This window comes from Urocitellus parryii, chromosome 9 (assembly GCF_045843805.1).
Source record: "Urocitellus parryii isolate mUroPar1 chromosome 9, mUroPar1.hap1, whole genome shotgun sequence".
NCBI classification, from domain to species: domain Eukaryota; kingdom Metazoa; phylum Chordata; class Mammalia; order Rodentia; family Sciuridae; genus Urocitellus; species Urocitellus parryii.
Genome location: NC_135539.1, coordinates 43,864,280 through 43,879,184, shown reverse-complemented (window position 1 = coordinate 43,879,184; position 14,905 = coordinate 43,864,280). Strand labels below are relative to the sequence as shown.

Genomic DNA, 14,905 nt, shown 5'->3' with positions numbered 1-14,905 from the left:
TACAAATAAACAAAAAATTATGAAAATTTTTGTTAAGAAAAACTTGTACATTTAGGATTTTTCCATTTCTCTCTCCTGAAGCTGTTGAATTAGAGAGGGGCTTATTAACAAACCAGCATGGTTGTCAATTCTGCAGGATCAAGCCAGAACCTCTGGTTGCTTTTTGTAGTTGTTGATGATGTTGATAATGATGGACCTATATTTTATTTATTTGTATGTGGTGCTGAGAATCAAACCCAAGGCCCAACACATGCCAGGCAAGCACTGTAACACTGAGCCACAACCCTAGCCCTTTGGTTTATTTTTGCAACCAGGCAGCACCCAGCAGTTTCTGGCCAAATCACCATTAAAATATTTCCTTCTGGAGTTTTATCTCCAGAAAGGTTGAAAATTTTTTTTCTAAAAAAAAACTTTGCCAGAATTTTATCTTTTTTCCTCCTCTTTCTCCTGTCCACACTCAGAAGACAAAGACTGTTGCTGGGAAGTAGAGGGCTAGAGAAAATGCCAGAGGCTGAAGAGCCTTACCTAACATTTTGTAGCCTTTAAAATCAGAAACTGAGATAGAAACCAAACATTGTATGCTATGACAAGATGAGTGGAGACAGTTTCTATTCCACAAGATAAATGACCACAAGATAAACTATCCCATGAGGATTTTGTCCAGTCACTTGGTAAGTGGTACCAAGTGCCTCCCAAGAATCTGCATCTACTGCTCCTTTCTTAAGGATACAAAGACAAGTTTGAAAAGCAAATTCTAAAAGTTGCGACAATTGTGCCTTCTTCATCCAAAGCATAAAAGAGCTTTCTTTTCTTAGTTATAGTTTCAGAAAATATTGCAAGTTTTATACCAGGCTGACTAAAAAATTTACTCCACCCCTCTCTATATTTAAAAAATGATGTGGCATCCCTTTTATGAGGAGTGGCCAAGCTCACCTGAAATTTCTCATTCTGGATGCCTCAAGGACAGATCCCTGTTCAAGCATCAAATTGTCAGTGGGTCCTAAAATATGATGGATCATATAACCACATGAAGGAGTGAGCTGGTTGGGAAATTAGAAGTCTGAAATAATATTTAGAAACAATAGCAAAATACAAGAAAAAATAATTTCACAGTGGGTGCCTGGTGAGTGGGTCAGATCTGATGAGTCCAATCTCTAAGAAGGAGTAAGACTCTGCATGATTTATTTAAGGGGAAGCACATTAAAGGGACATATTGTCAAAAAAGGTTCTTCAAGGTAAAAAAAAAAGTGGGCAGCAACAGGCAAATTGGGAACTATATATTTATGTGACATATTCTTCTTCCTCTGGACAGCTGGCACCTCGAGGTTATTGAGCTGTGCCAATATTTCTTTCACTGCAGAGAAGCAGGCATCTGAATACAAAATAATCAAACCCATAAATCCCATGCCATGCATGGAATCTGCACCATTTACAGCAGCCACTTGCAACTGCTCATGTCTTTCAGCACTGTTATACTGAGAGAAACCCAAAATGGCTACGGAGTTTAAAGCAATGATTCATTGGTAGCTCCCAATAGCCCTAAGAATCAGAAGAGGTACTATGAACTGTGGCTAACAACATAATTAGATAGCTTATGTAGAAAACAGAAGTGAGGTATACAGGAAATTTATTTGGTTACAGCTTAAGTGGTTCAAAACTTTCCCACGTGAACTGAAATTCAGTGTTAGCTTTCCATTGTAGTAACAAAATACTTGACTTAAGCAACTTCAAAGGAGTTTCAGGGATTTCAGTCCATGATCTCTTAGCCTCATCACTTTGGGCCTGTGTTAAGGCTGAACATCATGGTGGGAAGCATGTGGTTTTACAAAACGTCACACATCATGGTTGCCAGGAAGCAAAAGAGACCAGAGAAGAAAGGTCAGGATCACAAAATCCCCTTCAAGGACATGTGCCCCCAAACCTAAAATGCTCCAATGAGGTTCTGCCTCATAAAGTTTCTGTCACCTCCCAGTAGTACCAGAGGCTGGCAACAGGCCTGCATCACATGGCCTTTAGGGCCATATGAGATCCATAGCACTCAGCTACTGTGATGGAACTCAATGTTGATTTGGTCTATTGAATCTATGCAGGAGTCTAGGCCAAATTAATGGCTTCCCAAACATTGTATTTCAAAATCCCTAAGTCAGTTTCACTACATCATGTATGCACCTGAGCAGTGCCTTCCCATTATTCTGAATGTGGTGTGGATCTAGGGTCTGACATCTTTATTTTTGAGCCTGAGAGGAAGAAAAGCCTCTTGGAACATTTCAATTAGGAAATGTTTTTTTTCTTCCAGGTTTCACAGAAAGCTTACTTCAGTTGAAAACAGGGTTAAAAGATGCAATTATAATAAATATATGTCTGGAAATTTGATAAATACTTTCAAAGACTCAATTGTATGATAGAATTTTAAAATATAACAGCAATTTGTAGATCCATCATTTTTGTCTAAATAAGTACCATAATAGTGAATGACCTCCAGACATTACATTTCGGTTCACAAACCCAACACAATTTTTATTTGTAAATAAAAAAAGAAAAAAGAAAAAAAAAGTCCCAAATAGATGGTAAATTTTCCCATTATTATACATTATGTTATCTACTGATATTTCACTGGCTGACTAAAGTCACAGAAAAAAAGCTTAAATTCAAAGCTGTAAAGTCTACAATTCTTGAAAGACATAGCCTGACCAGGCTGGCACTATGAAGATAGACAAGAAACATTTTGTCCTCATCAAAAAGATCATGGTCCATCTATTCAGTCAGGATTATAAATTTTCATTAATGTTCTGTCAGCTTCTTGTCACTATAACAGATACCTGAGATAATCAAATTATAAATAGAAAGGGTTTCTTTGGCTCACACTTTTGGAGATTTCATTCCATTATCACTTGGCCCCATTACTTTTGGGCCTCTAGAAAGGCAGCACTTCATGGTGAGAGCATGTGTTGAACAAAATCATTCACCTTTGAGAGTATACTCCCAATGACCCAAAGACTCTCCTCTAGGCCCCACCTCTGAAAGTTTTATCTTCTCCCAAAAGCACCACTCTGGGGACCAAGCCTTGAACACCTGGGCCTTTGGGAGACTCTCATGATCCAAACTGTGGCAGTCTCTTAAGTACAAAAATTAATCTTCCGCGTCTTTGTCTGGAAGAGTAGGAAAGACTGTCCAAAATAGTTTGGGCTCAAATTTCTATAACACTTTCAATCTTCTTGCAAATTCACACAAACCTCTTCTTCTCCTAGATATCGAAGAACAAAATTATCAGTAAAACACTCTAGCATTATATTGTAAGAACAGAAACTGGGCCACTAAAACAAAAATAATCTATTATGGGACAAAAGAAAAGGATAGGATAGAGCACTAATACAATACCAGGATATTGTTGAGGATATATTTTCAGCATCCTTTAACTTCAGATGTTTTTCCTCTGATCTGGTTAATTTCTGCTCCATGAGTGAGGCACCCAATCTAGATTCTTGGTTTTCCCTTACCATTCATGGACTCATTAGTAGGAGCACTAGAGGCCATGCATGTTTTGGCATTTTGTCATCTGGGTAGGATTCTGTGGGTCCAGGAGCTATTATTTCTTTATCAAAAAATATGTTCTTTTAGGTCAATCCTGTTTTTTCTTTTTTGGTTTGGTTTCTTTCTTCTGGTACTGCCACATGAACCATACACAGACAAGTAACACACTCAACAAGAGCTAATTAATGTAGCTTATTGTGTTTCGATGTAGATGACATTAGTCAACCCCCAATATTTTGTCTTATTTTCTCTGTCATCTTAAATATCTCAAACTTATTAGTTGTACCAAAAGCACACACTCTTTTCCTTCTAGCAGTAAAGACAAGTGAAATTATTTCTTGGTAGAAGTTTTAATCCAAACATTGGATTAAAGTTCTTCAAATAAAGACAATAGCAAAGTCATATTTTGACATAAATTTTGTATAACTATCCTGTGTCAAACCCAAAAGCTTTTGCCCAGAAAAGACAGCAAAATATGTATAAATAATGGTTCAACCATAGAAACAGAATGAGTAGTGTGTGTGTGTGTGTGTGTGTGTGTGTGTGTGTGTGTGTGTGTATCTGTATGTGTGTGGTTTTGGTTGGGTATTTTCTGGGGCTTGAACCCATGCTTTTATACAAGCTATGCTCATGCTTCCCAATGGGCAAAATCCCTAGCCCTACATTTTCATGTGTGATGTAACCATATTTGTCTTTTCTTATGTTGCCCGTGTTTTTAGTGTCAATCTTAGAGACCATGACCAAAGCATAAAGCTATCATTTCTCATAGGATTTTCATAGCTTCAGGCCTTAGTTTATGTTTATTCTCTACTTCAAGTAATTTATATATATGGTGTGAGGTAAGGATCTAACTTCATTCTTTCAATGTGAACAATAAGTTTTTCTATACTATTTGAAGATGCTGTACTTTCTACATTGTATACTTTGACACCCCTGATGAAGACTATTTCCCCATATACAAATGGCTTTATTTCTTTCTGACTGTTCTGTTTCATTGGTCTGTGTGTTGGTATTCATGCCAGTACCACACTTTTAGTTACTTTGGAATTGTAAATGTTGAAGATAAAATTTGTAAGATCTCTTAGTTCTTCCATTTCAAGATTGTTTTGACAATTCATAATATCTTGAAATTCCATATAATTTTTTTCCTATTTATACAAAAATGAAACCGAGATTTTGATAAGGATTGCACTGACTCTGTACAGCACTGTGAGTTATATGAAAATATTATCAATATGAAGTCTTTCAGTCTTTGAGCACAAGATACCTTATACTTATTTGTGTCTCATTCAATTACTTTCAACAATGTTCAGAAATTTTGAACATTTGAATCTTGTTATCTTCCTATAAGTTTGTATTTTATTCTTTTTGATGCTTTTTGTAATGAGATTTATTTCTTTATTTCTCTTTATTACTGTCTATTGGTATATGATTTTTATCCTATAATTCTGATGAATTTTTAAATTATTTCTGATAGTTTTGTGTGGAATATTTATGTTTTTTTAGCCTATGCAATCATATCATCATCATGAACATAGAATTTTACTACTTCTATTCTAATTTAGTTGTTATTTCTTTCTCTTGCCTACTTGCTCATAGAACTTTTAGTAAATGTTGAATAGAAAGGACAATACTTGGCATCTTTGCTTCCTTTGTGATCTGAGAGGAGAGGCCTCCGGTCTTTCACTGTTGAGTTTGGCTTCAGCTGTAGCCTTTTCTTATATGGTTTTCATTATGCTCAGACTGTTTCCTTCTACTCCTTGTCTGTTAATTGTTTGTATCATCAAATAGTGTTGAATTTTGTCAAGTGCTTTTCCCTCTGGCATCAGCTGAAATAATCTTGTGGTTTCTGTTGTTCCTCCTATGAATGTAGTACACTGCATTGATTTTTCACAAGTTGAACCAGCTTTTTATTTCAAGAGTAAGTTCTGCTTGAACATGATATAGAATTGTTTTATTTATTTTTCTTTTCTTTGTGTGTGTGTGTGTGTGTGTATGTGTGTGGTGTCGAGGATCAAACCCAGCACCTCATGCAAGTTAGGTGAATACTCTTTTACTGAGTTATATCCCCAGACCTTAATTTTAACAATATGTTGTTGAGTTTAGTTTCTTAGAATTTTGGTGATGATATTCTCACCAGACTTTTCAAAATTTGTTGGTCTATACTTTTCTTTTCTTGTAGTGTCTTTGTCTGGCTCTGAGATCTGGGTAATTGTGACCTTGTAGAGGGAGTTTGGAAGTATTCCTTCCTGTTAAATATTTTTTTAAGAGATTGAAAACAACATATGGCATTTATAAAAAAAATTGTATGGTAGAATGGTCCAGTGAAACACTGGACACCCATGGATTTTCTTTCTTTGGTAGTTATTGACCATTGATAAAAATCTCTTCAAAATTTAAGGGCCTGTGCAAATTTTTTATTTCTTCACATGTTTAGTCTTTGCATGCTATGTTTCTTAGAGAATATTATCTTCTGTGGTATCCATTTTATTGACATATAATTGCTCATTGTAATTTCTTTAATGTTTCTCACTTCTGTGACATAAGTTTTAACATATCCTCTTTCATTTCTGACTTTATTTATTTGAGCATTCTCCTTTTTTCTTAGTTAATGTAGCTGAGGAATTTTCAATTTTTTAATCTCTTAAAAAATCCAGCTCTTTTTTTTGATTGTTGTTTTTTTTTTGTACTGTACTCCAATTTTGACTTTATTTCTATACTATGTTATTTTCTTCCATTTGCTAATTTATATTTAGGTTGTTCATCATTTTCTAGTGCCTTAAAGTACAAAATTGCATTGCTATGTTGCTCATTTGGGTTCTTTTTCTCCTTAAATGCCAGTGTTTCTGCTAAAAGTTTCCTAGTTTGTTCTGCTTTTCTCCATTTTTTAAATTAAATTTTTATTGCTTCAAGGGATTTTTTTTAGTGATTCTGGGGATCAAACCCAAGAGCATTATACTTGTGAGGCAAGCTTTTAACCACTAATCCATACCCCATTTTATCACTGTGTTTCCCTGACTGGTCTTGAACTTTTGATAATTTTGCCTCAACTTCTTAAGGAAATGAGATTGTAATCAAGTGCTGCCACACCTGATTTATAGCATACTTTGAGGGACTATTATATCATTCTCTAGTAGGTGAGTACCATGATATTTCATTACATTTGAGAAGTTCAGCTCTGAAACAAGGGTTGTAAATATCTTTTCTTGGTACTAAGGTTACTAAGTTTCTATCCCATGAATCTAAGAAAATGTGATTGTTCAGAAGTTTTCCATTTGAGAGTCTGTGCATGTTTTCCACCACAGCCAGTCTCTGCTTTAAACTTTTATAACTGCCTAATAATTGAGACATTTCTCTTAGCCTGGAAGTGGTGGGTATACAAGGAAAAGGTTAGTGCTTTCATCTAACTTTATAGTGAGTTGTTAAGATATGAAACAAGGCGTGGGAAATCAAATTATTGCCTGCAATTTTAAAGAAGGAGAGAAAAAAAGAGCTTTGAAGTCAGGGTGTGAATCTTTTTCTACTGGCTTTAATATGGTTGGCTTTGCACTTACTTGGGGTGTAGGAAGGAGCTCCTCAGCCAGTCTCTGAGTGTCTCCCAATAGGAATCTGTCCAGGTTTGGAGGAATTGTTGTGTCCAGTGTAGGAAACAGGGTCCAAGGCTTCATATTCACTTTCTTGATGATATTTCTTCCTATTATTCACCAAGTGAGGCAGGCATCTGTAGGGGCAAATTTTTATCCTTAGGATGGAGAAAGCTTCTGAACTTTTGAAGAACTATGAGTCTAACTTCCCTCTTTCCATTTATTTCAACCAAAACTCTTTGGAGAAACTCATATGAAACACATGAGAATAAAAATTCTCTCATAAAATTGAACTCAGCATGCCCAGAAGTGTTTGGTGTCCACCATTTTTTCTTATAGAACCTATTATCTGTGACCCTTAACTGAACATGCTCACAAATGTGTCCTCCCTTATTAGAGTTTGGATCTGGAATGTCCCCTAGTGTCTCAAGGGTTGAAGGTTTTCTCCCCCACTAGTGGCACTATTGGGAGGTGTTGAAAACTTTGGGAGCTGGGACCTCATTGGAGGAGATTAGTCAGTAGAGGCCTGTCCTCACAGGCTATGTCTTATTTCTGGCCCCTTCTGACTCTCTCTGCTTTTCAGCTGTCATGAGCTGAGCAGCTTTTCTTCACTATCACTCTGTTACAGTGGGAGACCCATAGTTACATGAAAGCTGATGGAAAGCTGACTAGCAGAGATAGCCACATGATTTTCCATATGCATCTGTGTAGGCTGTACAAACAAAATCCCACACTTTATTTGTTGGGGAGAGCATTGTTTTGCAAATAAGCTTAGTGCTCTCCTTACCTGTTGAACATAGTAAATCGTTCTCCATTGTTTGGGTTTTTGGTTTTACATACATAAAGATGTGAACCCATGTTTTTTTTTTTTTTTTTTGGTTATAAAATTGGTAACTTAAAGGGGACAATTCCCTCAGAGGCTCCCAGGATTTTGCTACTGGACTCACAAGGAGTGAGGCAGAGAACAATGGCAATTTCCCAGGATGCCAGGCCCTGAGATGATAAGGGAAAGTACCATTCCAGAGCCTGATTCAGTGGCCTTATACCACAGTCATTTTGGGAAAACTTAATGGCCACTTGGAGCCTGTTGCTTGGAAGTATCCACAGATCAGTGAGTAGTGCTGGGCCCATGAGTGGGCTAATAGGGTCATGACAATCTAGAGAAGGACTGGGAAAGTCAAAGAAACATGCAAGGGTGAGCCACAGATCTAGAGCATTGTTGCCTTTGTCCTGGGATGTGGGAGCTTAAAAAATACCCATTCTGAAGAGGAGGTTAACCAGGGAGACCTGACCACAAAAAGCCTCAGAAAGGGTCTGAGAGATTTAAAGATAGCATTTCTGTCTTGATTACTGGAAATTAAAAGCTTGGAATGTTGAAAGACATTTTCATCCTGCAGATCTGCATCCAAGTAAAGGAACTCCAAAAGGAACTATGGGTTTTATTTTGTTCTATATATGTATAGATATTTCAGATCCCTCAGATATCTAATTTTATGTTTTCAGTGCTCTGAAATCTTTGGACAATAGACTGAATTCAAAATTTATGTCTGGGTAAAGAACTCAGAAATTTGCACTTTTGACTAACAGTCTTTTCTCTAGCCTTTAGGGAATTCATATGAAGGCAATAATACAGGAGAACTTGAAGAAAGAGAGTCTCTCTCATCACTGGCAGATGTTTGACCCTTCACCAGTGACAAAAAAAGTTTTAAAAAAATTTCCTCTTAAATTCTTAGGAATATTTTTTTTTAACTTTTGTTGCCAGGGACACTGTAATGTTTAATGTCTAGGCATTTTTAATTTTATTTTGAGATAGAATCTCACTAAGTTGCTTAGGGCCTTACTTAGTTGAGGCTGGCTTCAAACTTGCAATACTCCAACCTTAGCCTTCTCAGTCTCTGGAATGAGAAGCACCCACCACCACAGCCAGCACCCTAGGAATAATTTTAGTGGTGGTTTCAGTGACTGCTTCATCCTTTTACAGAATTTTTCCCTTTCTTAAATTTTTAACATTATTGAGTCCATGATTACATTTTATGGCTTTTTAAAAAAATTCACTTTTAGGAGGCCATCCTCCCAACATGGCAGAGCAGAGGAAGGAGGAGCTTCCCTTGTGCTCTGCTGTTTGTAATTTGAATGACAGAAATAAGGTTTCATAATAAGGTGAGTGTATGAAGAAAAACATTATAAATCATTATTTGAATGTTCAAGATTTGGAGAATCCTGGAGATTATTTTTCAGTGAACAAAAGATGTAAGAAACTACACTAAGGCCTTGCAGCAACACTGGTGCTATGTCACTACAAAGGAAGGGGAAACCAAATGGGAAAGAGAAACACAATGGAAAAATTGGCACACAAAAAGTGCTCTGTGTTTCTCACTTTGTAGGTGAAAAGGACACCCAGCTTGACGGGATTGTACTGAGTCTTGTTCTATGGGAACCTGAGAGTCCTTAACAAATGTTTTTATTTGTCTCAGCCAGTGTTTACTATATGACCTAAAGCACAGCTATCAAATCACAACCCCAAAGAATTCCCAGAGAATAGTGGATCCAAAGGGAATTTGGGACAGAGATACAGAAGAAAATGTATCCTGTTTGCTCTTTAAGCCCACTAACACATGAATGACCAGCAGAAAAGGGTCAGGGAAATTGTGCAGGCAGGAGTACATAAGGTAAAATAAGAGTGATTACAGTAGGGAGAGAAGAATGCAATCCAATTTCCTTTAGAACTCTGTGGCACCAATGATCAACTGCAAAGGGTAAGGGGAGATTGATCAGGTGGGCAAAATTACATTGGGGATGAAGACTTGGAAACCAAAATTTGGGTGGTAAATGGGCTACAGGATCCCTGCCTTGCACCATCCACCCAGAGGTCTGTCAATCTACCCTGAATAGAACTCTGAAGACAATGGAGTCCTAGATGCCAAGGTGAGCTTAATTTCTACTCTGCCCTAGGGGTGCAAGGATTTAATCTCTCTTAGAGTACTTACCCCTAACAAAGGTCCAAAGGCACACTTCCAACTACGAAGAGGTCTGGGAAAGCCCAGTAAAAGGTCCTTCCAGTTCCATTTCCCCTGTACTCACTGATGGGTAAGCAGATAAGCTGAGAGCAGGTGTTTTAAAACTTTTACTTGCTGCTTCTATCTCACTGCTTGATATTGGTAGATATTGGTAGATTTAGGTTTTCTATCTCTTCATGGTTCAATTTGAATAGATCATATATGTGTAGAAATTTGTCAATATCTTCTAGATTTTCCTGTTAATTGAAGTATATATTTTCAAAATAATTTCTAATGATGCTCTGGATTTCAGAAGTATTTGTGGTGATATCTTCTTCATTTTTAAGTTTGTTGATTTGGGTCTTCTCTCTCTTTTGGTTAGGGATACTCATTTTATCTTTTGAAAGAACCAACTCTGCACTTCATTGATCTTTGGTATCTTTTTCATTCTCAGTTTCATTGATTTTGGCTTTGATCTTAATAATTTTCTGTCTTCTACTGATTTTGGAATAGTTTGTTCTTCCTTTTCTGGGGCTTTGAGGTTTAACATTATATTATTTATTTAGGATTTTTCTATTTTTTAATGTAGACACCCATTTCATAAAATGGCCTGTTAAAAATGCCATCATACTGGGATGGGGATGTGGTTCAAGCTGTAACATGCTCGCCTGGCATGGGTGAAACACTGGGTTCGATCCTCAGCACCACATAAAAATAAAATAAAGATGTTGTGTCCACCAAAAACTGAAAAATAAATATTAAAAAATTCTCTCTCTCTCTCTCTCTCTCTCTCTCTCTCTCTCTCTCTCTCTCTCTTTCTCTCAGCCATTGAGAAGAATAAAATTATGGCCTTTTCCAGTAAGTAGATGGAACTGGAGAACATCATGCTAAGTGAAATAAGCCAGGCTCATAAAGCTAAGAGTTGAATGTTTTCTGTCATTTCTTGCAAAGAACAAAGTAAGTGGGAAAAAAAGAGAGAGGGACACCATGAAAAGAAAAGGGAGCTAATGGAGTATAGGTACAGACTTGAGACTAAGAGGAGAGACAGGAAAAGGGAGAAACCATGGAATGAAAGTTAACAAATTATGCTCTGTACATATGTCAATATACTATAGTGAATTTTACTTGCATGCATACCTATAAGGCACAAATATAACAATACAATAAATAGAAGGAAGATCAGAAGAATAGAAAAAAGAAAATGGGGGGGAGGGAATGAGGAATTAGTGGGGACTGCAATGAAGCAAATTTTATTCCACACTGTATGATTATCTCAAAAGCAACCCACTATTATGTGCACTAATATAAAACATTAAAAATTTACTTTTCATTTATGCACCTGACTTAAAATTATGTCTGATTGGCACATATAACATAGAGTATTCTTGCAAACACCTTTAAGATAATTTTAATAACTATAATGTACTAATAAAAGAAAAGAGATAATTTTTAAAAATTCATGATCATTTGGAGGTTTATAATTTCAGTCAATCTTAGCTGGAAGGCAAATATCTGAGATTAAGTCCTAAACTCATCTGAATGTTAAAAAAAAGAAAAAGAAAACATAAAAGAGCTTAAAAAATATGACTATTCTTGTCTGGAATTTTGGTCTTTCTGGGTTATCTAGGAGTAATTGTTAAAAGTAAATAAACTAGATAAATGTAATTGAGATATGTGTTTATAACTGTGTTCTTCATGTACAGTCTAAGTTATGTGACAAATATAAAACATGAGTTATTTCTAAGAAAAATTAAATACTGAAACATTAGTAGCTAAGTAGTGGGGTTTTTAAAAATTATTTCTTCTTTTTAGATATATGACAGTAGAATGTATTTTGACATTTTATACATATGTGGAGTATAACTTCCCATTCACTTATGGTTTCTTAAATCCTATAAAGAACATATATTTGAGCCTATTAATAAAATGTGTTCTCATCAGTTGATGGTGTGGGGAAGATGACAAGTTTTTATTCATAAACAAAGTGACTTAAACAAAATGTCTGGGGATTAAGGACCATAGGGAGCTATATTTTAGTTTTATCACTTCTGAACTAAGCATGTTGGTGGAAAGAGTGGGTAGAGTTCACAAATCAAAGGATCTTATTGTTAGCCTATCATGCACAAATCAAGAATCCAGATATCATATAAGATTTCTAGTTAGATGTAAATAGTTATGGCAATCCATGAAGAATCCACAGTCAAATGAAAGGGCTTCCCCTCTTAATCCAACTTGCCTTTCATATGGGACATGGAACTTGAATTCTGTAACCTCAAGGCATCCTGCACTGTTGTCCTCTCTAGGCTCACCCCGGACACTTTCTCCATTCTGAATGGCTTGATGACCTAAACAGTGAAAACAAGAACTACTTATTTTCCCCCATAAGATTGGCCTATGAGATATCAAGACACATGATAAAAACTGTAACAATTAAAAACCTTTAGTATTTGACATGCAAAAACCAACAAATTGATCAATGGGAAATAATACCCATTAATAGAACTTATGTATTCAAGGATTTATTTTATGCAATTTATATTTCAAATTAAGGAGAAAAAATAGAAAAACTGCTAAATTTTTCTGGGACCTTAGTGAACTTTTTGGATCTCACTAATTTGCTGAAGCTGACCTCAATCTTGTGATCCCTCTGCCTCAGCTACCTGAATTGCAGGGATTATAGACATGCACCCACCATGCCTGACCTCATTATCATTTGGGAGGAAAAAAAAACCTTTAAACCTTATTTCCCATCCTGAAGCACAAATTATCTATGCAGTATCAGGGGGGGTTTGGAGATAAATAGTACCCCTGGGGGTGTTCTGAGGAGATGGCTAGAGAGTAGAATGGGCATGTGCCAAGATGCCCATTCCTCCACATTTTTTTGAGGATAATAATGGGGTGGCAGCAATCTAAACAATTTTTGAAAATATTAATCAAACATTGTATGTCCAGAAAGTCAAAAGCAATATATTTTTTTTGTTTTGTTTTGATTTTTTTTGTTGTTGTTGTTGAAGAATGAATGTGAAGTTCAGTGAAGGAAGATGAGGGTGGAAAAGCAGGAAGGGTTCTGATCAGAAATGGCACTGGGTATCAACCTGTTGTGATCCTACAGCCAAGGGAAGTTAGGGAAGGATTTTTGATTGTTTTACATCAGAGAATTGAAAATGACTGTTGTACATTGGACGGAGGTGAGATTGGAAGCAGGGAAAGTGAAAGAGTTACAAAGCTCTAAATGATGGGAATGGAGGAAAAATTTCATCATTCCCTCAAATAGGAAGAAATATTTCTCAGGGCCTGTTTAGTGCCAGAGGTAATGCTTGGTCCCAGAGCTACAACAGTGAAGAAGACAGATTCAGTCTAGGGGCTCTCAGGGTTGGTTTAGTGTAGTTAAGCTGACAGGAAAATCAATAATAGGGATTTACAAGGCACAAGTGTCTGTTTTGCATTTATCCTGTGAGGTTCTGCATTCAGGGATTGTGACCAGGAATTTCCTCTGGATATTGAATTAACTAAAGGGTCAGGGATAATCAGGAGGGTATGAAGAATTTGTGGGGTGAAGGGGACACCAGAGAATATTTGACGTGACTAAAAATCTTCAAATTCCACCTAGTAACGCAGGGACTTGGGAAGCTGAGAAAGGATTAGCAGTTGTAGGCCAGTCACAAAACTTTAGTGAGACCCCACCTCAAAAGAAAAAAAAAAAAGGACTGGGAATGTGGCTTAGTAGCAAAGTACAGAGCACCCCTGGGTCCAAGCCCAAGTACTAAGTAAATAAAGAAATAAGAAAAAAAAACTTCAAATAATGATGATTAATGATGTTGGTAATTAAATTTTGTGCAGGCTTTTGGCCTATAGAATATGGATATATATATATACATATATAAAGAGATTTAAAGAGGAACGAAGTGTAAACTAATAATTATTAGCTGATTTCTTTGCATCATTATGATTGAGTGAACTAAATGCTGTGATATGGGAGAATGAGGCAAACAGCTAAAATTTACATGGACAAATTAAGTTAATGGGCAATTGTTATCAAGTCTTTTCAACAAAACTCAATGTCCTAGAAGTCAATTTGCTGAGTGATCACTTTTCCAAATTTACTCAATTTGTAGGGTGTGGTTTTAATACTTTGGCAGGAATGTTAAATAGGCTTTTGAACATATTCACTTTGGGTCATGGAGAAAAGAAATGGTACTTTTTTGTTTTGTTTTGTTTTTCTATTGAGTATTTTAGCCAGGGGCACTTTATCACTGAGCCATGTTGCCAACACATTTGATTTTATTGTTTTAAATTTTGAGACATGATCTTGCTAAGTTGCTGAGGGTCTTATGAAGTTGCCAGACTGGCCTTAAACTTTCGGTCCTCCTGCTTTGGCCTCCTGAATAGTTGTGATTCCAGCTGTGCACCCCTGTGCCATGCAGGAATTATGTTTTTTTAAATGTTCACTAGAATGTTGATGTTTCTGAGCCTGCACTGTGCTGTTCACAACTCCATCATCACTTGGTTCCAACTACAGGATCTGGTGTGTGCTGGGCTTTTACCATGGTGGGCATTTTTAAATTGTTTTTTATTTTTTTATTTTTTGGATACCTAGAATTGAACCCAGAGTCACCTAACCAATGAGCCACATCCCCAGCCCTTTTTTTAAAATTTCATTTAGAGTCAGGTTCTTGTTGAGTTTCTTAGGGCCTCAATAAGCAGCTGAGGCTGACTTTGAACTCAAGATCCTCCTGCCTCAATCTCCCAAGACACAGGATTACAGACATGTGCCATCACTCCTGGCTCCTTAGG

General features: G+C 36.5%; 1 protein-coding gene across 1 annotated transcript in view; it reads right to left on the bottom strand.

Annotated features, from left to right (window-relative positions):
• The window catches only part of LOC144256981 (uncharacterized), a 582,621-nt gene that overhangs the window by 435,797 nt on the left and 131,919 nt on the right, over positions 1–14,905 (bottom strand). The window contains exon 3 of the mRNA XM_077802917.1: positions 3,302–3,314. Within this exon, the coding sequence (XP_077659043.1) occupies positions 3,302–3,314 (13 nt within the window). The remainder of the gene's footprint in view (positions 1–3,301; positions 3,315–14,905) is intronic.